Source organism: Tiliqua scincoides, chromosome 5 (assembly GCF_035046505.1).
Source record: "Tiliqua scincoides isolate rTilSci1 chromosome 5, rTilSci1.hap2, whole genome shotgun sequence".
NCBI lineage: Eukaryota > Metazoa > Chordata > Lepidosauria > Squamata > Scincidae > Tiliqua > Tiliqua scincoides.
This window is the reverse complement of record NC_089825.1, coordinates 77729247-77756736: the sequence shown is the minus strand read 5'-3', so window position 1 is coordinate 77756736 and position 27490 is coordinate 77729247. Positions and strand designations below refer to the sequence as shown.

Here is a 27490-nt window from a genome sequence, read left to right as displayed (position 1 = left end):
ACCAGAGGAGGTGGTAGAATCCAGTGCACCATCATGGGCAAGTGGAGAGGCAGCCTTGTGGGGCCCGGTGCAAGATATTGCCCCCCCTCCAGCAACCTGACACAAACACTGTGTTGCTCAACCTCACCACAGCTTCTAAAAGTGAAACTGTTGTCCCCACCTTTCAAAATATTCCATCACAGCCTTAAGGGCTAGAAACTTTTTTTTTTTTAATGAAAGATGAGATTCTCCAGATGCTGAATTTTGTTATTTCAGCAGGCCTTTGCCATATACTTTCAAATATGCTTCAGAAATATGCCTTCTGCCCTCTCCCTGTTAATGCATTTCATCACTGGTTTTCTGCCTTCATATACCCACACACCTCCCTGTTGTAAGGGGAGTGTGTGTGTGCGTGTGTGTGTGTGCGTGCACGCGTGTCTTGCAGAGCAGGTTCCCCACATGACTCTTCCTGTCTTCCCCATCAGGCTTTTGAAGATATCTACATAGAGCGGCGGCAGACAATCCGCACCATCTTGGAGTACGCTGACAAAGTCTTCTCCTATGTCTTTGTTATTGAGATGCTGCTCAAATGGGTAGCCTATGGATTCAAGGTTTACTTCACCAATGCCTGGTGCTGGCTGGACTTCCTCATCGTGGATGTAAGTTGTCACTTCCAGGAGTAAGTTGTTTTGAAAGGGGCCCCTTTTGGTATTGCACTGGAAAGCAAGTTGATAATTTGATTCTGTTAAGGGGTGCTTTATGTATTCAGCTCAAAGTCTGGGTCCCAAACATTAACAATATCCTTCTGGTGGTGGCAGAAAGTCTCTGGGAGGAATCTCGGAATTGAATTGGGCAATAAGATGAATGTACTAGCTTCTTCACTTGTTGAGGGTAAGGAATACCATTTGTCATCTATGTTGTGTTGTCTCTAAGAGTTCTGATTTCTCCACCAGGTATCTCTCATCAGCCTGACAGCAAACTGGCTGGGCTACTCAGAACTAGGAGCCATCAAATCCCTGAGGACACTCAGAGCACTGAGACCACTTCGGGCCTTGTCCAGATTTGAAGGCATGCGGGTAGGTTTGGCCTGACACCCCAAGGTTTCATTCTCCCCTTTTGACCCTCATAGTAGAAATGTTGATTTCACGTTCATAGAAAGAAGTGGCAGAACAAAAGCTTTCCTTAAAAATATACCTTTTCACCTCTGTTTATTTACCACATTTATGTTCTGCATTACTTTCAAAGGACTCAGAATAGCATTATAATGGAAGACAGAAAGAGAAAAACTGCAGGCCAAGGGAAGTAGTGCCTAATAGTTAGTGCTCCTCTACCCCTTCCTACTCTCCATTTTTGCTTTTTACTGGGTCAGGAGCTGAATTGCCATCATTGCATTCTAAAGAGACCTCTCAGAGGAATCCATCCGGGAAGAAACCCCTCCTGGGCTTCTGCCAGGGGTTAAAAGTCAAATTGTAGAGTCTGTGAGCAAACACACATGGCAATGCCACATTCATACATGGGCTAGGAGTCAAAATATGTTTATTAACATCCAGAAGAAAAGGAATTGGACAAAAGATGGGGTACAAAAATTTGCAGGCAGGCTGATGGAAAATGCCTGAACTTGACTGGGTAGCCACAAAGAAAACACTTGACCAAGAAAGCCCAGTAGAGGGATCTGGGAAGTGACACAAGCACACAAACGCATAATTCCTAGTTAAAGTTGTGAAGTTTCCATGCTGGCTTTGAATGAAAAGAGCAAATTAAACAAAACTAATCCCCTAAACATGTCTAGTTAAAAATACTGTCCCTATTGCTAGCTGCTTACATTGTGCCAGGTCCTGGTCTGAGGATGTACTGCTGAATAAGTGGATGTGCCTTCCACAAACCAATACTAGATTTCACAGCAGACCTGGCAGAATCGCACACAAGCATCCCTGTGCTTGAACTGAAGTAACCTGGGGTTGATGATGAAGTTACCTCACTGGAGGAGTGGAGCTCACCTGGTCTTTCCATCCCACTCTTTTAGGTAGATCAGGGGTGTCCAAACATTTTGGCAGGAGGGCCACATCATCTCTCTGACACTGTGTCGGGCGCTGGCGAAAAATAAGAATTAATTTACATTTAAAATTTGAATACATTTACATAAATGAATTTATTAGAGATGGAACTTATATGAATGAATGAATGAAGGTCTTGCATTAGCTCAAGGCCTTGCACAAAGCAAGGCTAGCCTTTCCTTTGCTGCCACTGCTGTACCACAGATATGAAACAGAAAGTAGTGGAGGGAGCCCTCATCCCACAGCTCAGGTGAGAGGTCGAACAGTCATCCTCATTCTGAGAGCAGTTGCATCGGGCCAGCATAGGCTCCAGAAAGTCTCTGGAGAGCCAGGTGCTCATTGGAAACTGGGGGCTCCCCAAGGGCCTGATTAGGAGCCCCCGAGGGCCGCAAGTGGCCCCCGGGCTGGGGTTTGGGCACCCCTGAGCTAGATAGACAGGTTTAGCTGCTCAATTGGTAGGCACATGTCAATTTCGGTAGGGGGATTGGCTACACCAGGCATGAAGATGGACTTGAATCCCCATGAACAGATGATCATGAAAAATGGTGTTTCAAATAAAAAACAAAGACTGCAGCATGAGAATATCCCAGCAGCCCTTAGATTGCTAAATCTGCACTCTTGTTTCTGGCAAGTTAGATGTATCTAAAAATAAGGAAAAACAGGGGAAAAAGATCACAGAGCATTAATCATAGGCCTGCTTGGAGTTGTCCTGTTTTATCCTTAATAGCCCTGTCAGGTAGACTAGTTGAGAGATCTGGACAGGCACAAGATCACCCAAACCAGGTTTCCCCCATCCAAGTCAAACACACCACACTGGCTCATTTAATCCCAGTCTTGTAAGAGCTAGATGCATTTACTCACTGGTAAAGGATACACCACTTTACACACAGATGCCAGAATCACTTTCTGTTATGGCACTGAAAACATGTTCTGGTGCTCAACCCTGGGAATCCCTGTTCAAATCAAATCCTGTAGACTTCTAGTACCTTTGAATTCTCAATATCATTTCCAGTTGTGGATGCTATTAGAATCAATATCTTCAGAATTTGGCAAGTTAAAACACTACATTCCTGTCTTTTCTGTGCTAAAACCAGGCTAACTTGAAAGTCCCAGAATTTGGAGTTTAAACATTCACATACCCTTAAAGAAAGCAAGCAAACTGGTTGTTTTTGGAATGTGTTGAAACTCAGTTGCGTTCAGCATAGTCTGTTAAGTGCGGAGTCATCTCTTCCTCTCTCCCTGAATGCTAGGTCATTGTGAATGCTCTTCTGGGAGCCATCCCATCCATCATGAACGTCCTCTTAGTCTGCCTGATCTTCTGGCTCATCTTCAGCATTATGGGGGTCAACCTCTTTGCAGGGAAGTATTACCGCTGCATCAACACCACCACAGATGAACTCTTCGACATCAGCGTGGTCAACAACAAAAGTGATTGCATCGCCCTCCTCTACACCAATGAAGTCCGTTGGGTTAACGTCAAGGTTAATTTTGACAATGTGGGCATGGGCTATCTCTCCCTTTTGCAAGTGGTAAGTGTACCTGCTTTCTCCCACTGTCCTTGAGAAATGCTTCTCTCCTTCCCTGAATGTGCTATAACTCCTGTTCTGCTGGCTTTTCTATTATGGTATTTAAAAGGAAAAACATCTCCCAATTAATTTTCATATGGTACACCTCCTTTCAGAATACACCCCAGTGGCTAGGTGTGACGTTTACCATACTGGAGAATTTCAATTAAGTCAGGTCCTTTTTTGTGGTCTCTGTGCAGTCATATGTAGAGGCATTCTGTGCATGAATAAAGCAGACCTCAAAGCTTCCAGTGCTTTGTTACTCATTCTACCCCTGTGGGAAACCCCATGCATAGTTGTGTGCCTCAAGTGTGGGAAGAATACCAAACTGCTCAGATATTTCTCAATCACCACTGAAGCAGCATAGTTTAGGAACTCTTCCCTTGTCTGTCACAAATGGAACACAGTCTTTTATTTTCTTTAACATATTATTGAATATAGGTGGACCCACAGTACCCACAGATCTGGCATCTGTGGATTTGCCAGCGGATATTGGAGTCCAAGTTTTAAAGGCATTTAAAAGTGTGAAAATTGGAGTACCTACTGTTGTGCGGTAAAACCATGCTATTTCCAAACCTCCAGCACAATTTTTAGGGCTAAAAGACCTGGGTTTCATGGAGGTTTACCCCAGAATGTATCACTATCCACCCTGTCCCTCCTCTGATCTGCCCCTGCAACTCAGACTGGCTTGGTGGCAGTGCACTTCGCACATCATCACTTGTCCCGCTGTTGCAAATAGCCAATAGGATTGTTCCATTAGAGGTCCTTTTCAAGGTTACCAGCTCACCTCTGTCCAGTGTCACAATGAATGTGTGTGTCCTTCCTTACAGGCTACTTTCAAAGGCTGGATGGACATCATGTATGCAGCTGTCGACTCCCGTGATGTAAGTTGGACATGCCAAGTTGCTTGCTCTGCCCTGAAGCCTTCTTATAGGAGGCTAACCTGCATGGGGAGGGCCTAGCTGCAAGAGGGATCACTTCTAAACCTCTTCTTTGCCCCCTTAGCTGGAGGAACAGCCTTCCTACGAAGTGAATCTCTACATGTATCTCTATTTTGTCATCTTTATTATCTTTGGGGCTTTCTTCACTCTCAATCTTTTTATTGGTGTCATCATTGACAACTTCAACCAACAGAAGAAAAAGATAAGTGTCTCTTGGCTTTCGGGTTCCACTAGGGGAGTCATCGTCTGCCTGCAGAGAATGCAGACTTGTCACAGAGGAAGAATTGTAGGCGGGCATCTCCCATTCTATGAATTGGCCTTCAGGCCCCAATGGCTAAATAGGCACAGGTCCAGTATACTTAGGAAATAATTTTGTGTGCTCTTTGGAAGGGCCACACAAATAGTTCTGCGTTCTGTGAGCCTGTAACTGCAGGATTTTGTATCTGGTACAGAGTTCAGCATCCCACAGATCTCAGGACCAATTCATACTATCAATTTCTGAGAAATGGATTTGAGCTACAGTACTCAATACAGTACTGTACTGTACAGTACAGTACAGTACAGATTTGAGTACAGTTCAGCTGGATTTGAGCTACAGTACTCCAGTGCTCAGATCTGGAACCTATTCTGACTGCTAGGGCTTTGCAGTAGGATATGAGATGCAACAATAGAGAGAGATCCATTGAGCATGTCCAGAGTAGAGGGTTTAACTTGAGTCAGAGCCTAGGAACTGCACTTGGAAAAGAAGGAAAACTTCTAAAAATAGCAAAAAAAGATAGACAAATTTTAAAACACAAGATTTCATGAGCAAAATAATACTTTTAAACCACAGGACCATCACGGTTCCCCCTCAGACATGCATAGTTTTTAAAGATTCCTCATTTCAAGCCATTCAAGATACGGCTTCTGGGCAGATCTAGGAATTCATGTCTCACTGTGGTGGTGTCAGGCGAAAAAAAACCTGAAATCTCCAAAAGAATAACCTCTGATCTTCCTAGGTGTATTGTTTAATAGATCAGTGCAGTCTGGTAGAGAAAAGGAGGACCAAATTCATTTTTGGAATTGGGCCAATCTGTGTTGGGCTAATAGCCAGTTGGAAAAGCTGACATCACTCTTTAGGTCTCTGTTTATGGAAGAATTTGAACTGAAAACTCTTAAGTGATGAGCTATTAATTAAACTGAGGAAAAAGCATGGGGTGGTCTGGCATGATTTGGAAAATCTTTCTAAGTATATAGTCTGTACAGCAGTGGTTCTCAGATTTTTCTGCCCTGCAACCCACCTCCAGCCCTGAGCTGGACAACCCAGAAGTGTTGGCAGTGACAAGATGATATGATGACATCATCACCAAGCAGAGCCTCAGCACTCTGCTCAGTGGTCTTTGGTCTGCTCTGGGCTAAGTTGCATCATCTCACTGACGAAAGCACACTTGTCAGTGAGAAAACACTCCAGAGGCTGGCTTTTCATATTTAAAAATGTGTAAGCTGAGCAGCCCAGAAGTGCTGGTGGTTCTGGGCAGTGGTCCATGACCCACCAGAAATTGGGTCATGACCCACCTGTGGGTTACAACTCACAGTTTGAGAAATGTTGGCATACAGGACGTTAAAAGTTAGCACAGTTGTCTAAAGGGAGGGGACTGAGACCACGGCTGTCTGAGTGACAGACACTGATATAAAAAAAAATCATACATACAACCCAAGGCTGCTAACAATGGAAGGAGATAGTTTGGGATCTTTAGGGGGAAAAAAAAGAACTGGTCAAGTTTAGACATCCTGCCAATTATCACATGACACTACCTTAGAAATTAAAATGAAAGTTCTGTTCAAATTAAGCCCTGCAGGGAAGGGTGAGGGTTACCCATTAAAGAAGGGGTTACAACAGAATCCTTGCATGAGTCTTGAACTCTGCTACTTAAGGTGTTCATGCCACATCTAATAATGGCTATTCTTTTTTTACTCTGGAGGGAAGGACATCTTCATGACAGAGGAACAAAAGAAATACTACAATGCCATGAAGAAGCTTGGCTCCAAAAAGCCACAGAAGCCCATCCCCAGGCCCTCGGTATGTCATTCCTGGCATGGCCCAACTCCACTTTCCGTGTACAGAGGAAGGGTGTCTTCAGGCTTCTTGTTTCCTTTGAAGTGTAAAGGGTTAATTTCTACTTCTTGATCCAGGATCTTTTCTAAATGGCAGCACCAAAGTGAAGACTGGGGTGCACTTAGCATATAGAGATTTTGGACTCTGCAGAAAACTAATATGTGAGACAAACTCGTGCACAATGTTCCTGCACTTGCAAAGATCAAAGTGGTTTCTCTTCAGACAATATTTGCTGTAAATCTTTCTGACTAGGGAAGGAAATGGGGAAGGATTTGGGATCATTTTCCAGGATCTTCTTCCTTTTCCTTCTCTTTCTTTCTTCTCTTTGCACCCCAGTTCCTCCTGACATGAAATTCCTAACTGTGCTCTCATACCAAAATTTGATATTTTCCCTCCACAGTCATTTTGACTTGTTCATAGGGTTGTCTAGGCTATGAAAGAATGACCTTTTCCAAGGGTCCCCATTGTGCTAAGTCAGGGAATGTTGTTAGATACAAAATCAAATGTATTCTGCTGGTCCTTTTTCACTTCAGAGATGTGCTGAAAGAAGGTGTCAGCGGTGCTTGGAAAAGTGGGCAGGTGTCTGACCAGGAGTCTAGTCTAGTCTAGTCTAGTCTAGTCTACTCTAGTCTTTCCTCTTCCCCATGGCTAGCCAAAACTGAATAAATTATGCAATATAAAACAGATTACGCACATTTGCTTAATCTTTCAGCCCCCCCCCCCCATTTTGATTTTTAAAGCCATGTATTCATTTGCCACATTTGTACCCTGTTCCGTCAAGGAGTTCAAGGCAGTGTTCTTGGGGTTTTCCTCATTTTATTCTTACAACAATCCTGTGAGGTTGGTTAGGCTTGCCCAGATTACTTGCCCAGGATCACCTTGTGAGCTTCAAAGCTGAGCAAGGGGTTGAACAGAAGCATTCCCAATTCAAGTTCAATGTCCTTACCAGTGATACCATACAATAATTTTTTTAAAGTAAAGGTGCACATTCTCAGTGGTGATTATACTCTGTTTAGTTGAATTCTGGGTAGCTTTTCTGAACCTCACTTTGTCTCCCTCTTAAATGTTCTTGTATGGGATTTTCTCCATTTGTTTTCTCTTTTCTTCCCTTGTTTGTCTTTGTCCGTGTGTCTCATTCCTTTCCTGCATTTCTCTTACACACCCACATATGCCTTCCACCTGATTAAAGAACAAATTTCAAGCGATGATCTTTGACTTTGTGACCCAGCAAGCCTTTGATATAGTCATCATGATCCTCATTTGTCTTAACATGGTGACAATGATGGTGGAAACAGATGACCAAAGTGAAACCAAGATAGCTATCCTTGGCCAAATCAACCTCGTCTTCATTGTCATCTTCACAGCTGAGTGCTTCTCCAAGATGATTGCTCTGCGCTACTACTTCTTCACCATCGGCTGGAATATCTTTGACTTTGTTGTGGTCATTCTCTCCATTGTAGGTGAGAAAGAATGTCACAGATTCAGACTTTGTCTGTTATAAAAGTGTAAATTCCACACTACAGTGATAAACATTCCCAGGACTTCAAACAACAATGCTTGACACTGTTTCTAAAAGCTTTTAAATCCATAAATAAGCCTAACTGGGACAGATATGAAGGGTATGGGACCATCGCAGCCCTCTTCCCTCCCTGCCCTTTCAGCTGTAGCTACAACTGCTGCAACACCCAAAAACCTGGCAGACAAAGCTGGGAGACACCAACTCCTCCTGCTTCATCCAACCAGGTCTCTGTAATATATGCCAGGTCAGTATCTTCCTCTTGGATTAAATCCTGGATCAGGCTGATATTATTATTAACTATCTTTGCATTAAAAAGCAGCAGCTTAATGATTGGGGGGGGGGGTTCCACTGCAAGAACAGCAGTTGTCAGAGGACTGGAGGAAGGGCCAGAAAGAGGGGTAGTCTAATTGCAACTACCCCTTGTTCTCCTGGAACAGTCAACTCCAACAAGTCACCACCCTTTCAACGGAGGTGCAAACTCTCCCTCCTAGACCCTTTTTACTTCTTCTGGGTGGGTTTGCATTGTTTTGGTGGAGGGTGTTGATCTTGCTGAAGGAAGATATGAAAAACACATCCCCCCCCCCAAAGCAGGAATAATACCCTCTACTAAAACAACACAAACCCATCCAGAATAAGAAGAAAAGAAACCTGCACAGCATAACTCCATCTTTACAGTAGAAATCTACAACCCAGACAATTCCACAGCCCACCAAGTCCACCACTCACAGTCCTGAATAAGGGAAAGATAATAAGGAAGGTCAGCACAAGTGCATCCTCACCATTTTAACCCTTTATCTGCTTGCAGTTGGTTGAATTTAGTCAGAGCCTTGCCCTAGTCCTCCTAGACCCTGGTTTTCACTCTACAGCAGGGGTGCTCAATAGGTGGATCGCGATCTACCGGTAGATCGCGAGGCAAAATGAGTAGATCACGGAGCCCTGTCTCTCCAAACTGTTAATATGTCAGTTTCGTCTAGTGACTAGACGAAACTGACATATTTAGCTGACACTAAAACTGACACTTTAGCTGCTCTTCAGGCATGCAGCAACAAAACTGACGAAACTGACTAGACTCCAGCAGGGGCTCCATACATTAAAGGGGGTGTCTGTCAGACGCTTCCTTTCCCCCTGGTAGATCTCTGGGCCTTGCTAGGTTTCAAAGTAGCTCTCGAGCCAAAAAAGTGTGAGCACCCCTGCTCTACAGCAATGTTTTCCAAACTGTGAGCCAAGGATGTTCAGGGAGCTGTGGAAACAAGCCAGAGAGCTGTGAAATCTTTATGAAAAACCTACCCCCTATACAATGTATAGGATTGTAAACCTAATGGGAGCCGCCAGCTGAAAATGTTTGGGAACCACAGCTGTACAGCCTTAGATTTGTGAAAATTTAACCATTTTATAAGTGGGAGGGAAGCTTTCAAGAATTCTCTCCCCCCCCCATACCCGGCTTTGTTGTCATGTGGCAGCAGAGTCTTCTGATTTTGGCCCTGACATGGGGACAGATCAGGGGGAAGAAAGTAGATTATGGCACCAAGATTTCCCCAATTACCACCCCAAGTCATCTATATTTCCTTTTATCACACTATCACACTATGGGCTATCACTATGGGCACACTATCACACTTTTATCACACTATGGGCACAGTCCAAATCAGGTTTACTCAGAAGTAAGTTCTATTTTGTTCAATATGGCTTACTCTCAGGAAAGTGTGGTTAGGATTGCAGCCTAAGACTAATAAAACATATATATATGTTATATAAGTTATAAATGTACCTAGTTATATATGGATTGGTTAAATTTTGTACAGTTGTGATGGAAATACAGTAAAGCAATGGTTCTCAAACTTCCCAGTAGATTTACTCCCAGGGTAAGTCTTTGTGGGGGCGGGGGTGGGGGCAGGGGCAGCAAAGCAATCCCCAGGATCGCGCCCCTGCAGGGGGAGGGGGTGCTATTTTTTAACAAAACATATGTACTCTCAGAGTCCAGGGGGTGTGGGGGGCCCCGCAGAGTGCTTGCAGGGCTCCCTGCAGCTTCTAAACAGTGAAAGTTGCAAGCGCAATTAAACTGGTAGTGGAATTTCTGGTTTTGTCGCGCTTGTAACTTTCACTGTTTAGAAGCTGCAGGTAGCCCTGCAAGTGCTCCGTGGGGCTCCCCGCACCCCCTAGACCTTGGAAGCATGTATGTTTTTGTTAAAAAATAGCACCCCCTCCCCCCGCAGGGGTGCAATCCTGGGGATCGTTTTTCTGCTTTCCCCCTGCCCCCACCCCTTAGAGCAGGGGTCTCCAAACATTTTGGCCAGAGGGCTGCATTAAATATCTGGCACGGTGTTGAGAGCCGGAAAAAAATTTAAATATAAAATTTATATAAATAAATTAGAGATGGAACTTAGATGAGTGAATAAATGAATGAATGGGCTCATTCATTCAAACTCTATGGCCCTTAGAACACCCTCCAGACACAACCAGAGCATAGTTCCTGTCACATTTGACCAAGTGCGCCAGAGGCTTTCAGGGGACAAGAGGCTTGCCGCGGGTCGCATCTGGCCCCCCGGCCAGGGTTTGGAGATCCCTGAACTAAAGAGAGATAACTAAATTAAGGGATAATTGTTCTTGGAAAAATGTAACACCTTCCTAATTGTCTTTCAGGACTTGTCCTTTCGGACATCATTGAGAAATACTTTGTATCACCCACCCTTTTCAGGGTCATCCGTCTGGCCAGAATAGGACGTGTTCTCCGGCTGATTCGAGGAGCCAAAGGCATTCGGACACTCCTCTTTGCCTTGATGATGTCCCTGCCAGCCCTCTTCAACATTGGCCTCCTCCTCTTCCTAGTTATGTTCATCTACTCCATTTTTGGGATGTCTAACTTTGCTTATGTGAGGAAGGAATCTGGTGTTGATGATATCTTCAACTTTGAGACTTTTGGCAACAGCATCATCTGCCTTTTCCAGATTACCACCTCAGCTGGATGGGATGGTTTATTGAACCCCATCCTGAACAGTGGGCCCCCAGACTGTGATCCTGAACTGGAGAACCCTGGGAGTTCAGTGAAGGGTGACTGTGGTAATCCTGGCATGGGCATCTGCTTTTTCTGCAGCTACATCATCATCTCCTTCCTGATTGTGGTCAACATGTACATTGCAATTATCTTGGAGAACTTCAATGTAGCCACAGAGGAGAGCAGTGAGCCACTGTGTGAAGATGACTTTGAAATGTTCTATGAGATATGGGAGAAGTTTGACCCAGATGCCACACAATTCATCAATTACAGCATTCTCTCTGATTTTGTAGACACTTTGCAAGATCCACTTCGAATTGCTAAACCCAACAAGATCAAGTTGGTCACGATGGATTTGCCCATGGTACCTGGGGATAAGATCCACTGTTTGGACATTCTCTTTGCACTTACCAAAGAAGTTTTGGGAGACTCTGGGGAAATGGATTCCTTGAAAGCATCAATGGAGGAGAAATTTATGGCTGCCAATCCTTCAAAAGTATCATATGAACCCATTACCACAACCCTGAAACGAAAGCATGAGGAAGTATGTGCCATCAAAATCCAGCGGGCATACCGGCGACATCTACTAAGGCGATCAGTGAAGCAAGCCTCGTACATGTATCGACACAGCCAAGATGAGGACACACTGAAAGAAGAAGCCCCAGAAAAGGAAGGGATGATTGCAGACAAAATGAAGGAAATATACAGGGGTTCAGGCACACAGGAAGAAATTAAAATGTCACCACAAACATCTTCATCACCTGATCTTGAGCCAGTTGCCAGTCCAGAAACTACAGATGGTCCCACCACCCCTCCAGTAACTATGGATGATCCCAGGGAAACAAAAGGGAAGGAGGAAAATCCTAGCAAAACAACAGAAGATAATTCAGCTGAAACAAAAGAATGGAAGGAGGTCTCCAAATCTGGTGCCAAAGAATCATTTGTATAATGCAGAGCACTTCTGACCAAGGAGTGATTGCCACCTGCCTTCCAAGGACTTGTCATCTCCCTTGCGAGGACCCTTCCGTATCTTGTGCTGCAGTGAATTAACCATGTTCTCTTCCAAAATTTCAGATACTCAGCACAACATCATTGGAAGGAAGACTGACTCTGGATGCTTGTTTTTTCAAATTCACCACAATGTGCAAAGAGAATTTTTTTTTCTAATGAGGTAAATGTGAATTCTCTCTCTTGCCGGTGAGAAGAAAAGGGTGGCATCTAATGTAGTACGTTTCAGGGCCGGTTCCAATATTATTTCCTACTAGAGTTTTTAAGAAATGATGTAAGAAGTGGAAATGGGAGAAATGGCCAAAGATGCAAGTCTTCATAGTTTCACTGCAGTCAGGTTCAAGCAACACACACGGAACTGTGTTTTTGAATGTTTTGAAAGTTTAACCAGAGCTGTTGTTCCCTCCTACTTTTAAAAACAACTAAAATTGTGGTCTGTATAAATTATGCAAATTTTTATGTGGCTGAGTATTTTGCATAATTTATTGTGTTACTCATGGGAGGAACAAAGAGGTTCCTAGAGCACTGAAGCCTTGCTTCTGTTACACTGGAAATCATTCTCAAAGTGTCTGTACACAAACACAGGACTAAAGAGATTTCATTAGACTTGCCTGCATAGTTAAAAGCCTTATGGTTGCAGCCTTAAGAACTAGAAACTTTTAAAATGAAAACATGATGATGATGGATTTTGTACCCAATGGCAAATTCTATGCTTGTGAGAAGATTGTACAGGATCATGGTGACACAGAATGTATGCAGCCTGAACTTAATAACTGGCATCAGTTGGGACAGATATTGAATTGTTCAAACATCATGAAAACTTGTGTTTTTGTCCATTTTCCATTTTCTATATGTGTCTTAAAGACACTAGCAGTGAAAATTGCCATCTTTACTGGTTCTCAGACATTAACAACTGGATGGATAGAACTTTCCGGTTGACAGTTAAAGAAATTATTTAACTGTTTTCTGATAACAGTCTGATACACTTTTGGCTTGAGATCCTTGCCAGAGTGCAAAGGCATGGTGAATGAATGGAATAATAGTGAAATTATGGGACAATTTTATGAACTAATATCTGCAATGTCTTAAAAACTGAGTTTGACTTTTTCCTTTTGGGTATCCAAAAGAGCTTCAGAGATTATCATAGAAGTGGTTTAAAGTGCAATTAAGTCTTACAATTTGTACACTCTATAGTTCCTTAAAACGAGGGAAAAAGAGCAAAAGTCATGTGCTGACCTGTTCTCAGGGTTTACTGTCAGCTTTGAAGCTTTTGTGAATTCTCAACCCCACCAAACACATAGGAATGTAAGCTGTGCTTGTTCTGTATTTGCCATGTTGCTGCATTTCTCTTTAAGGCACATCTTTATAGCTAAGAGATGTGCTATATTCTGATCCCCAAATCCTGAAATGTGCGGTGTTTTGCTTCTTCCTCTCCAGTTCACACTGTGGCCATGAAGTACTACAGAAGCCTGGAGTCCACATGGTGGGTTCTCATGGACAATGAGAAGGGAATGCCTTGAGTGAAGGTGTCCCTTCATTTGTGCCAGGTCATTTCCTACAACAGTATGCTAAACCGCTGAAAGGTGGGAGCCCGCTATGTGGATATTCCAGCAGGAAAGTTTACTGTAAACATCCCATTAAAGTGAATGAGGATATGTGCAAAAGTAAACTTCCTCCACAAAATGGTTGGGCAGCAACCATTCATTTCATGGGAGAATATGTTCCCCAGCAGTTTGCATCCTCAGCCACCTCAACCAGCCTCAGAAAAGCAGTGGACGTGCATGGATTGTGAAAAGAAAAAGGAGAGTCCTTTCTGTAGGGAGTGTTATTTCCAGTTTTCCCTCCACTGTCCCAGGTTTTCTCCTCTCTCATTTGAACAAGACACACCCTAAGGTATGTACAAAGACAGGATATAAATTCTATTAAGTAAATAAATAGGAACACTCTACCTCTGAGGCAGACATTACAATGCCCACTGTTGGAAACAGAATACAGGTCATGCCTCATTATCCACTGGGGTTCTGTTCCTTTAAAGACCCACTTCCAGGTTTAAAGACCCAGGTTTAAAGACCCTCTTCCAGGTTTCTTGCTCCTCCATTGTTGCCCCAAAATGCATTTGTATAGATGCTATACCACATTATAGCCACTAGATGGGGTTAAATAATGGAATCTAGTGGGGATGAAATAATTATTTAACTGTGTGACGTAGGAAATTGGATTTTGATGCTTTTTTCCTTGTTACAAGGCAGACCTCTATATCAGTGGGGAGTCAAATCAGTGGATACCAAATCAGTGGATACTGAGGTTCCACCTATATTAGCAGGCTGGACCATGGGCCTAGCTGGCCATTCCTCTAGTTTGAAGATGCTGTTCCCCCAGAGCAAGCCTCTGTGGCTTTTCAATTGAATCCCCACCCTCAGGGAAGGTCTGGTACTTCCTCATTAGAAGGAATGAAAGGCTTCTTGAGCATCTTTACCTAGAGAGCCAGAATCAGCACATGACAGGACATCTTGGATGTACAAAATCTGAGGGCACTAAAAACTCTAGATTCCCATTATTCCTGCTGCATAAGATCAGAGGATATGGCCTGAAGACTTTAAAGCCTTTCTTAAGATTAACAGTAGGTATATACAGACATGTGTAAGGAGAACAGTGAAGCTGCTGTGGAACAAAGCACACCAACCCTCTCCTGGCCAGATATTCAGTCTTCTCTGCAAGATAGAGCTCAGGGGAAACCAGTTCTGCTGGCTTCCAGCAGAAGCTAGTGATGGACAGTGCTGAATGGCTGGACCAAGTGGCAGCACAAAGCCATCTTCTCATTCTCATACTATTGATGTATTGAATAAAAGTGTATGGTGCTTGAGAAGGAAAAAATATGATAGGATAGCGTTCCTGAAAAATAAAGGGGAGGAGAAGAGGAAATCAGTTTTAGATATGAATACAAACTCGTGTGTCATTTGAGGACTGAAGCGAATGAGAAACCAAGCAAGCTCATCCTGAAGCAAAATAAACCTGCACTGATACCCGTTTGTATGTACAGCTGCAGTCTAGTCTAGACATTTTATAGGATTCTTCTATGAAGTTATGCTTCCACTCTCTGAATGTGGCCTCCCCATCCCCACACTTCTGGTTTGTGTGCTCCCAGTGTAGATTTGCCTTCAGAAAACTGTTTCTGCACACAGACTGCATTCACTAGATGCAGATACCTGTCTTTGTTGTTATTACTTGACATGTCCTTGGGCTGTTCCCAGGCACTGAAACTAGGTTATGGGGCTAAGCCCTGATGAGCTGTGCCTCAAGTCTTAAACCCTCTTTTTAAAATTTATTTATTTATTTATTTCTCACTTCTTTTTCCCCCCACCCTTCCTCCAAGGAGTTTAGGGTGATGTACATGGTTCCTTCCAAACCCTTCCAATCCAAAATTTCCATAATCTGGAATATGGTTAGAAAGAAACCACATCATTCTGATTTTACTAATATAAATTTGAATTTTTGCAAGCCAATTCCCTGCCTGAGAATTTTTGCATCTCAAATTCACTCAACTTAGAATCTGCCTCAACTTAGAATCACTGGAAATTGCTGAGACTGCCTATGAGAACTGGTTTCATTTCTCACTTGCCTTTGTAGAAAAGAATATAGTCATGACTGCCCTGCTCATTGTTCCAGTTTAACCTACCAGTCTTGTGGTTCAAGGCAATTTCTTGATAAACCATATTCTCCCTGCCCCAAGCAAAGAGCACTCTGTAGGGGGTTTGTATCAAGAAAAGTTGTTTGAATGCAAGCCAGCACTTTATTGTCAGGGATGCTTCTCTTCGCAACTGGCAAAGCCAGGATTCTCCAGTTGTTGACTAGAACACCTCAGTTTTCAACATGGGGAGGGGGAGGGAGGATGTAGTAAAACATTACTTGAGGCAGGGTTTTCAATTGTGTTTACATGTGAACAACTGTGGAAAGAGGACGCTGCTCTGTTTTGAATAGACTTTGTTGCTTGTACATATAAAATTTGCGATGGGGGGGGAAGCTTAACTCCATAAGCTAGTGCAATGTTATCTTTGTACATTTCTTAAAATAAACTGTAAATGAGTCATTGTTATATTTAGAACTACATGTCTGTTTCATTACTGGTGTTCTTGTAGCTACACCTGTGTTCCCTCTTGGTTTAATTTCCCTCTTAGTTTAATCCCTCTTGGTTTAATTTCTAAAAACAGAGGTGCTGGGGCTTAACCCTTCCCTGAAGACATGGCCTCTGAATTTTTTTTCTTAGTCCCAGTGACATAGGGCCCAATCCTATTCAGTTTTCCAGTGCTGGTGCAGTTGTGCCAGTGGGGTGTGCGCTGCATACTGTGGTGGAGGGGCAGTAACTGGGGCCTTCTTAAGATATGGGAACATGTATTCCCTTACCATGAGGCTGAATTGTGGTTACACTGGAGCTATAAAGTTGGATAGGATTGGGCTCTCAGAGATTAGTGTCTACACATGCTCAACTATATGTATTTATGTATGTATTAATTTAAGAAGAAAATGTACTCCCTGCTATTTTTTTCTGTTTTCCAGGGTGAGTACTAGAACTGGGGGGGGGGGGAGAATTAGAATCGAGCAACTTCATTCTGCAACAACCACCTCCTTTTAATTTATGTCACATGTTCCTGGTGCAAATGAAGTCCAGTGGGCAGTGTCTGTAAAATCTTGGATGCCGAAAAATACTTGTAGTGGTAAGGGGCTTGACACCTGCATAGCTCTGTTTTGGTCTTTAAGGCTCTCTTATGTCAAATCTCCACACATTTCTCCCAGTATATTTTCTCCCAGTGATTATTTTAAAATGTCTCCGATGTTCTTGGAAACATTGGCTCCTGGAAGTACAAGAGGTCTTGCAAAAATCCCAAATTCAACCATCTTGTAGAACTTGCAAAGAGGAGATACTTGTCGCAGGGTGGTGTTAATGGTTAGGGGAGCCAGGAAGAGGGTGAACTGAGTCAGGAGTCCAATCTTATTACATCTAGTTTGTCCCTGAGAGCACACACCTCCCCCCCAAGCATCCTTCTTAGGGGCTAACCTCTCCTGTCAATCGTCTTTTGGAGGCAGTCAGGTCTGCTTCTAAACACACAGCCACACATAACACATTACATGTGTATGTCCTCTCAAATGTTACTTGAAACAATCAAGTACTTGAACCAACCAAACAACTTGAACCAGGCAATAAAGCCAATCACAATGACAGGGTTGGGGGAAGAAGGAGGGAAAGGAATTCTGTCAATTGCTTGGAAAAACAAACCACAAGTGAATGCAATCGGACAACCATCAAAACTACATGAGAGCATCAAAACCATGTGTTAAAAAGTGACATTTGTGCTGGCTCCCAGTTGCTCTGTGCCTCAGCAAAAACCCTGCACTGCCCATGTCTGGCACCAGCTATGTGTGCTTTACCACTTTGTAAAACAACGTTATGAGGACTCTTCAGAGATGTCCTGATCCTCCCCTGCCCGTCTTTTGCAAATACAGTCACGATGGTCTTGGAACAGCTTGTTCCTGCAAAACATTTATTCCAAATGTGCCAGCCTTGTCTCAGAGGACAAGGAGGACGTCAGTTCCAGGCAATGGTGCAAGAGGGAGAGATCCATATTTGATCTGATGCCATATCTCTTTACTGGTCCAAAGATGCTAGTGTGAAATCTGATTCTGTGATGAATAGGAATGGCTGATGAAAGGTCATGTGTGCGTGTGTGTGCGTGTGTTGAACTGACCCTATAGCAGGCTGACCTGATTAGCATTTTATGGGCACTTTGCCAAGGACAAATTTACTCTTACATGAACCAGATGCTGAGGGCCAAGCTACATAGGCCCAGGAATGTGTAATTTAGCCCAGAGTTTTGCCTTTTTATTTGGTAAATTGGGGGGGGGGGGGGTTGCACAAAATTGTGGCAGGTTAAGGGAGCTTTACTGCTTTGTCCCATCACAGTTCTGACCCCATTCACTCCCTCCTGTATACTATTTATAGGAGGAAAAAAGTTTCCACTGCCACAGTAACTGTTGAGAAAAGTGAGTGAGGATTCTGGTTCTCAGGATTGCAGGAATAGAGTATAGCTTGGCTCACCACATGGCTAGAGTCTAGAAAACTGGTTCCTCCATGCTGACCACATGGTAACTGGTGTCTGTTTTAGTCATGTTAACTTTGGGCGGAGTTGAACCCTTGAAAAATCTCAACTTTGATCCAGCAAGTCAGGTTCTAGAAGATGTGTATTTGTCTAGTTTTCAGAGAAATTGAGGTACAGGTTACCAGTTAGATGCAATCTGTTTCCTCTAGGAAGTTGTGCTGCTACTCTTCATGGGTATGCTGTACAGTTCCTGTCCACACCTGTAAAAGGGAGGGGGGCAGGACAATTACAGGTGAACAATTGCTCCAGCTTGCTGTGTGCAGTGGAGTCTGGAGTGCTTTGTTATAAACCTCTGTAGTGTACCTCAAGTTCTTTACAGGAAAGATGATCCACCTCAATGGCCATTTTGGCTATCTTTTCTGGGGCCTTCCTCATCTCTGTGCTACCTTCTTGAGCTGCCAGTGATCAGGATTTCACAAGGACTCCTCAATGCTGCTGAATCTGAAAACAACCCAGTGCAAAAGAAGAAAAAAAACAACACCCAGATGTCGCTGCCTCTTTGGTTACTGGATACCCAACTTGGGTGGAGGGCTTTTCTCCGCTCCTCCTCCCACAATGTCTTTCCTGAGAGATGACCTTTACATGTTGACCACTGTAATGTGAAGCAAAGCTCAGCAGGGCTTCTGAGAAGTGGTCCATAACTCTCATTCCCAAATCCATGTTTATTAATTAGGTGCCCACAAACCTTGCCCTGAAATGTCGTGGCTCAAAGGATCCCTGAGGAAGGTCACAAAAGCCCCTGTGGGTGTCTTACCAAGAGGTTAACAGTGTGGTTAACCTGGTTAACAGTCTTGGTTAACAGTGTGAATGGTGAATGGTAGCAAACACATCTCATCCACAGTCTGTAATACTGTAACTGAAACTCATCCAAGCAAATGTGACCAGATGGCTTTCCGACACATCTTAAGAGGCATCCAAATGGGATAGGATGTAAGCAATTTTATTAGCAAAATAATTCACTAACATGTCACAGGGGTTTGTGGAGGGCAAGGTCCAACCCTGAGAAGCCTTTGCACCATTCAAGATAATGACAGCACCTTGTTGACAAAATGGTGGCTGAAAAGTCAGTCATTCATTATTGCTCTAGAATCAGCTCAAAAATGCAGGCTCACCAGCCTGTAGTTAGACTCAACACAAGCTGGCGATCAAGCTGTCACTCTAACTGCCTCATCGCTTCCAGTTTCCTGAAATACCAAAGCTTGGTTGAGTGGAATGAATGGGCTCTGCAGAGGGGAAGACCCCACTTCAGAGCAATAGTGTCTACAGCCCAAGTCATTTCTGTAGGCCACAAATCAATCAAGCCCTTGACAGAAACATCAGCCATGGCAACCAGAAACTGGAAACCTGGGAACCATTTGGACTTTGGGATGGACCAATTTAATGACGCCCCCTCCCCAGCAGAGGGGAATCCTGCCTGATGCAATTTTGCATAGGAAGTGATCTATTCATGCCAATAGTGAGACCACAAGAAGTCCCAGCCTGCACAGATCATCATCTAATTGCCTGGCAGAAAATATTGCTTCCAGAGTGTGACCTGTCATGTGTGTTGGACTGATACGATGCTAGGACAGTTCCGTGCTTGTCATGGTGATCATGAAGTATGTCCTACACCCTGATCTTAGGTTAATAACATGGGGGAAGGGGTCCCCCAAGACCATCTTTACATGTTCAGGCAGTGAGTCAGTTGTGCAGTGGAGACGTGAGTGTACCACAAAATCTCTATCCTGTCCCATATGACCAGTACCAGGCATAAACATTCAAGACCAAGACAGGACAGGAAACATGGAGAGAGATGTATGAATTTGTATAAACTACCATTCTCCCATCCCATTATCACCACCAGGGGCCACTGAGGTGGCCATTCATGCTGTGCCACAACTGGAACATTCTGGATTAGGGAACATATATTGGCCCAGCCCTGGCTGTACCTGGATCCAACCATGCCAAGCCAGATTTCTAAATCCCTTCTGGACTAGATTCTGTGGTCCATCTCCTTTGCCTACCAACAACCCAAACTGAATGTCTCTTTCCCCAAATTTCTCCAGCCCTATCCTTTGAGGTCTCTGGGTAGGCAGGCTCCAAATGCCTTTTTTTTCTGGCAAACAACACTCAGAGAACAAACATCTCATAGAGCAACTGCCCTCTACATACATACATGCACACAGGGCAAAAAAATGTACCCACACTCTATAATGTCATTTATTGTGCTGTAATCCACACGGATAGTAGAATACTGAAATTCACACATACGCTTCATATGCAGAAAGCCATATGCATACACAGAAGCAGTTGCTTGACCACTTAATTAATTAATTAATTGGTTAATGTATTAGACCGAATGCTCCAAATGTTCCCACTGACGTCTATACGTGTGTATGTGTTCTTATGTGCTTGATTCTGATGAGCTAACGATCTCCGTCCGCATGGATCTATGCATCAGGACACATGTTTGGGACCCAATGCATAATCATGGCTACCTGTATAAGAACAGCTCAGAGGGGACTGCAGGCAGTACAGATGAGAGGAGGAAAACGGTCGTCCAACAACACCAGCATTTTGCCAAGAGGACATGGCTTCAGGTATGCTTTTATGTGTTAAGAAAAATCAAAGCCTCCCCAAATATTTATCCTCCCGACCCCCAACTGCTTCTTACACTGGGCATTTAGCTGCCATCAACAACCAGTTTGGTAGGGACTGGACCAGGGCTTGCTCTCTCAATTTAAGAAGCTTATAGAGAAAGGAAACTGCTGCTGTCTGAGCTGGTAAGTCTGCAACCCACCGAAGAAGCCGCCCTCCTGGGTTGTTAATGTGATACTCAGGACGTATCAAGGGAATTATTTTGATGGGAGAGTGGGTGTACAAGTGGAGAAAAGTCATCCCTTGGCTGCACACACAGGTGATTCCATGTTGCACTGGTTCCCACATGTGCAGAAGGTGATTGTTACCATCTCAGTTATCTGTGGCTAAAGGATTTCACACAGTAGGGTCTAGGAATTGTCTTGAACAAGGCAGTGTAGACTGTAGCTGGCTAGACCATGAACATGGCATTTTCTGACTGTATAAAGCATCTCTTCATATTTTAAAGATCTTCTACTTCCCCAGCTTATCTCACTTTTAGTTTAAAGGCCCAATGCGAGAATGAGGATGGCAAAAGCTGAAACATTTAAAATGGAAGGAAATCTTGGAAGGACAATTCCAGTCCAATCCCACCTGCCCAAATTTTAAGAACACTATTAGCAAGGTCTTTATCAAAGATGGGTGAAGATATCTTCCACCTACTCCTCTGGCCTCCTCCTACCAAATCTTCCCCAAAAGTGAGATGAATCTCAGATCTGGGCACATGTTGAACCCAGCCAAAGACAAGTTACTTACCATGGTTTCCTCCCATAGAACTCCGGGAGAGTAATATATACTGACTGGGGGAAATATGGGTTTCAAATGCATTGGAAAGTTGTTTGTGTGGCTCAGTCTTGAGACAACTTCTGTAACAATACTGTAACCAGGATGCTTTACCATTCCAGCTGCCAGAAAGCAGCTCAGGTGTAGCAAAGGTTAGCTTCATTGCTCTTCAAAGGAGCTCAGTTCTTGCAAGATGTGCATTCAAGACATTCATTCTGTTCTGGTCAACAGTTTAGATTTGATAACATTTAATTTCATTAATTCACAAAGGAGGTGAGACCTGGTAAGAACAGATTGAAACATCTTAAGCCTGAGTTCTGCAGCAGTTCAGATTTGATAACATTTTGCTCTGTTTATTCAAAAAGAAACTGAGAACTTTTAAGATTTCTTTGCATGGCTTGATAACAAATCAATCTAGCAGCTCAGCAAAGGAAAAGAGGCCTCAATCTTGCAAGCAGTTTGCCTGTTATCTGCTGCTTACACATTGCTTTACTTGTTTTGATAATGTTACCAAGCTGAGACCCCTTTCATCTTCTTTTACAGGATTCAAGCCCTCTCCGTTTATTATGTCTTTGGTTATCTTGGCCCTGCAATGGCCAGAGAGAACAGTGGCCTTCCCCACAATGCCCCTCTCCAGCCTGTTTGCCAATGCAGTCCTAAGAGTCCAGCATCTTCACCTGCTTGCAGCAGATACCTTCAAGGAATTTGTGAGTACTTTACTATGGTATCAACTGGTAATGCCAATATATGACAACTCTTCAAGGTCTAATAGAGGGTGATTTACAGCACCATCCTATGAGGTAGTCCCCTACTTAAGGACATCCAGCTTACAGATGCCCCAACTTAAAAACAGCCACATCATACCTTTGTGCAAGCGCACTCTGTCTACTCCAGCATTTTTGCAAAGGCACGATACCACTGGTTTTGGAGAGAGAGAGAGGCACTGGTTTGTGAGAGAGTAAGAGACACTGCATTTTGGAGACCCTGAAGTGGTGGGTAAGGAGAGCCAATACTGTACTTAATAGAACTGTACTTATGTTCCTCTCCAACTAATACAAATGCAACCCCCGCCCCCAAATAGGCTCTAAGGCCTATTTTGTATATTACACAACCAGTGGTGTAGCTAGTGATCGTGTAGCCCAGTGCCAAGCTCAAAATGAAGCCCCAAAAGTGATTTGACAATTGGAAGTGACATCATGCCTGGGTTTTTAAAAAAGTGAAAATGGCGGGAAACCCACCTCCTTCCCCCAGCAGCACAATACTCACTTACTCTGCCAGACCCCCCACCAGTGGCATAGCTAAGGCATTGGTTGCTAAGGGTCCTGAGCTTGTCTGATCTTGGAAGCTAAGCAGGGTCAGGCCTGGTTAGTACTTGGATGGGAGACTGCTTGGGAATACCAGGTGCTGTAGGCTTATACCATAGTCTTTCGAGACTGAAGGTTGCCAACCTGGGGTCAAAGAAAATTTTGTATCCCCCTCTCCACGACAAAATCAAATTTAATTAATTAGGTAAATAAATAAATAAAAAGTGTGCCCCTTATTGGTTAGAGACTGTGCTGGGGTGAAGAGAGACGGTTATTCTCCCCTTGCTAAACGTAAGAGGATCACCACTTGAAAAAGTGCTTCTTTACCCAGTTAGCAGGGGTAACTGTATTATGATACATGGAAATGAGAGCCGACACATATTAACACCTTACTGGTTTTATGCTATATTATAATAACATCTCATTTGCTCTCAGAACAATGAGTCTCACAGATCAGTTACGATAATCCACTTTTTGTTCCATAAAGCAATTGTGTTTTCATTTTCCGGTTACTTGGCCGTACCTTTTGATAGAATACAGGTATTCCAATGCAGTTTATTTCATTGCATTCTGCATTGAATTACCTTTCCAATGATATATAACATGATGGTATTATTTGTACATACCAAGATTTTCACAATTTTGGCTGCTAGTGTCAAGCTCAAGTTGTTGCCCTCCTAAGGCTTGTTGCCCAGTGCAACTGTTACCCCCTGCACCCTCTTAGCTATGCCACTGTACACAACAAAAAAAGAAGGGTTACACAGAGAGTACATTCACTAGATGTACATTCGCTAAAAAGAATTATTACCTAGTTTGGTGATTTTCAACGTTTTTCTTCTCATGGCACGTTAACCTCTATGGTCTTCACCTCTTGTGATATCACTTCCGGCTTCTGGGAGACTTCTGTTTCTAGGGCAACTGTCTGTAGTAACAAATTGTCTGTCCCTCTTGCTGCAGAACCCAGAAGAGATTTTCAGTGACTTTCAACCACTGTATTCCTAACTCCCATGGCACACTTGCGGACTTTTCATGGCACACCAATGTGCCATGGCACACCAGTTGAAAATTGCTGATCTAGTTTACAGATACGTTATTTAAAGAAATAAATACTTCTTTACTGTCCAAATTAATCAAATTTGGATTTGTAGAGCAATTTGGATTTTCTGACTCAGGCAGCACAGCAGACTGTGCCTGGCACCTCTCTTTCTAGGCAATGCACAATGCTTCCCTTTTCTCCCTCTCCAAAATTGCCCTCCTGAGCATACTGTAGAAGGAGACGCGATTCTCACAGCATTTTTTGCCATTGTACAGGAACGTTCCTACATCCCAGAAGGCCAGCGAACCTTCAACAGAATCTCGCCATCTGTGTTCTGTTACTCGGAAACCATTCCTGCACCTACTGGGAAGGATGTTGCCCAGCAAAAATCGGTATGTAGTCACCTATACTACCTTCTTTAGTGGAATGACTTCATTGATTTCCAAAAACCTGGAAATTTCCCAATTCTGGAATCTTGTATTTTGCACAGAGCTCCCCATGCAAGTGGTAGGGGGCAGAGAGGGAGTCTAACGGGGTGGGGGAGGCAGGTAGGGGGCAGAGAGAGAGAGTATAACGGGGTGGGGGAGGCAGCTAAAAGGGCAGGGGTGGGCAGATCAGGCCTGGGATGTGGGCCAGGATCAGTGGCACCAGAGCATGCTGTATTCTTCCCAGGACTGATCTGCCTGTATGGCTCAGACTTGAACCAGCAATATCGCTGATGTAGGTCCAAGTTGACCCATAGCAGCTGCTGTTTCAGTGCTGCCTGACACTCCTAGAGAGCCATTGTGTCATTGTGTCATTCTGCCTAGAGACAAAGCAGAAATGACATTATATCTGTGCTTGCATCTGTCATTGCTTTTAATGACAGCCACAGGGAAATCTGCATCCTTTTTGATCAGCATGCAGTGGCTTTTTTTAAAAACTCTTTCCCTCACAGGTGCCCCAGTGAAAATCCTGACACGCATGTGTGTGCATGTGCACATTCTCTGATCATGGGTCTTCCAATGTCCTGTCTAGTTGTTCACATAGTGGGCAGTGCTAGGCGAAATGTTCCAATGTTATGACCTAATATAAAGCAACTTTTCATGTTGATACCAACTAAAACCAGAAATATCCTCTGTTTAACTTGATACACCACAATAGCATTTCCTTTACACATGCATTTGAGAGTTAGAAAAAAAGCACATTCTGTTTCATCAAAGCACTTGCAACTGGAGCTGTAATTACATTTTTTTTAATGGGTTATTTCTCCTCACTCCTCCAGGTTGTGTTAACAGGATCATCATTGGATTGAGCCTGGTTCTCCCTGATACACATAAATTGGAAAAGTCAACTCAAAATTCATTATTCAGATTCAGTTAAGCTGTTTGTCCAGATGGGTTTTCATTCTAGCAATGAATAATCAACAGAATGGATCAAAGGGAGATGTTGTAGATTGGGTGGAATTGGGGGAGGGGGGCTATACAGTCCTTCCCAGATCAACAGCTGCATTGGACAGTCATGTTCATTATTCTGCTCTGTCCTGGGTCCACAAGAGTCAGTTTGAATAAAAACGCCACTTCCAGAAGATGTAAAAGAGTCGCTCAAAGACTTTCAAAGTTGCCTAGCTGTGACTGTGAATGCATCTCTGGTCCTTGCAAAACTGATCCAATGTCAAGGAAGCATTCCTGGTTGATCTTACAGGTCATGGTGGAAAAGGGTTATGAACCTCATTGCAACTCTTTCTGAACTCACTTCTTTTCTGTTCAAGGACATGGAGCTGCTCCAGTTTTCACTGACCCTCATTCAGTCATGGCTCACTCCAGTACAGTTCCTCAGCAGGGTATTCACGAACAGCTTGGTCTTTGGGACTTCAGACAGAGTCTATGAAAAACTCCAAGACTTGGAAGAAGGTATCCAGGCTCTTATAAGGGTAAGCAGTCCCCTCTCATGGTAACAGAGTACAAACAGCCAAGCACTTATGTTTAGAAGAGTGTTGCACTTCTGGCCATTGCACCTGAAAAGCCTGGAGCTTGAGAAGAGGTACACACACACACACCCGTGTCAAATGCTGCCCCCTAGTGTGTCGGCTGAAAACACTTCCCACTCTCTGAGTTCAAGAGGGAAGAGGGGAACAGATCAAAAGAGAAAGGAAATTGAACTGTAGCCATAACTAGTGAAGCTGAAGCAAATACTGGAAAATTTTCAAAATCTGTCTAATTGGGGTGGGGTGTTCGCAAAAGTTTGGTATAGTGCTTTTGTGGTAACATGTTCCCATTTGCAACAGGCGCTGGAGGATGGAAGTTCCCAGGGCCTTCAGCTCCTCCGACCCACCTACGAGAAGTTCGATGTCAACCTCCGGAATGAAGCTTCCCTGATGAAAAACTATGGCCTCCTGTCCTGCTTCAGGAAAGACCTGCATAAGGTGGAGACCTACCTGAAAATGATGAAGTGTCGACGTTTTGGGGATGTTAACTGCAACATCTGAGAGCAGGATAAATTTGCCCCTTTGCCCTGCTTTTTTGCACTATTTTTTAAAGCCTAGTGAAGATGGTGTGCTGTTGCGGCTGCCTTCTCTGTGATCTCCTGCAAGTGAGCCACAATGAGAGCAAAGCATCCTGCATTTCAGAGCGTGTTCTTCATGAAGACCTCTTAGACCCCTCTCTGCTTGTAATGATTTTCCTCTAAAGAATAAGTTTTGCCTCTGAAGAATAAACATGCTATAAAACTCATTTGTGGAGTGTTTGTCTCACTGCCAGAGCCAGCCTATCCATGAGGATGACTGAGATAGTTGCCTCAGACAACAGGTTAGCAAGGGGCACTGATGCCTGTCCACTACATTGCCTCCATGGCTCCTTCTCCTACTCCCTGGGAAATGTGGAGGAGAGTGGTGGACAGCATCTTCCTCCACTCCTCCTGTTCTGCTCTGCCCCCTTCTTTCTTCCAATCCACTTCTTTCTTTTCAAATCAAGAATGGGGGAGAAACTGGCACACCTGCAATTTAAGAGAATTAGATATGAAAACAGCAGTTAGCTACACCAGCTGAGAGTAGAAAAGATCTCTCAACTGCTATAGGGCTCTTATGTTGTTCAGTAAAAGTGTAGACTTGCATTGAATGGATCCCTCCAACTGCATGCTTCCCTCCTTGAGCTCAGGATGCAATCTGGTTGTGCTCTTAGTGTTCAGATTTTCTTCACCAAATATTCTTCAACATGCACAAAAACAATTCCCATCTGCAATAAGACTATACAAAATTATCACAAGTTTCATGCACTACTACAAAGTGATGGGGTGCAATGCACATGTGGCAGCTATCGAAGGTGGCTAAGATCTGCTTCATCCTTTAAGTCTTAGCACCTACATTAAAAAGGAATGCGTGAATTAGATCAAATAGAGAGAGAGAGCTATCACTGTCAAAAAAAAATGGATACTTGGTGGCAAATTCAGGGAAGTTTGGCTTATTTCCA

The 27490-nt window shown here is 43.6% G+C and overlaps 2 protein-coding genes across 3 annotated transcripts in view; both read left to right on the top strand.

Moving 5' to 3' along the window:
* SCN4A (sodium voltage-gated channel alpha subunit 4) overlaps window positions 1-12094 on the top strand; it is a 74582-nt gene extending 62488 nt beyond the window's left edge. For both annotated transcript variants that reach the window (XM_066627117.1, XM_066627114.1), the window contains 8 exons: window positions 465-638; window positions 933-1055; window positions 3284-3562; window positions 4429-4482; window positions 4604-4741; window positions 6494-6598; window positions 7824-8094; window positions 10794-12094. In XM_066627117.1, coding sequence (XP_066483214.1) covers window positions 465-638; window positions 933-1055; window positions 3284-3562; window positions 4429-4482; window positions 4604-4741; window positions 6494-6598; window positions 7824-8094; window positions 10794-12094 — 2445 coding nt within the window. The remainder of the gene's footprint in view (window positions 1-464; window positions 639-932; window positions 1056-3283; window positions 3563-4428; window positions 4483-4603; window positions 4742-6493; window positions 6599-7823; window positions 8095-10793) is intronic.
* A 10176-nt stretch (window positions 12095-22270) lies between these two features.
* LOC136651689 (somatotropin-like) lies at window positions 22271-26511 on the top strand. Its single transcript, XM_066628304.1, has 4 exons — window positions 22271-22411; window positions 24320-24436; window positions 25795-25956; window positions 26311-26511. Exons 1-4 carry the CDS (start codon window positions 22271-22273, stop codon window positions 26509-26511), a joined length of 621 nt encoding a protein of 206 aa, XP_066484401.1.
* Window positions 26512-27490: the final 979 nt, after the last annotated feature.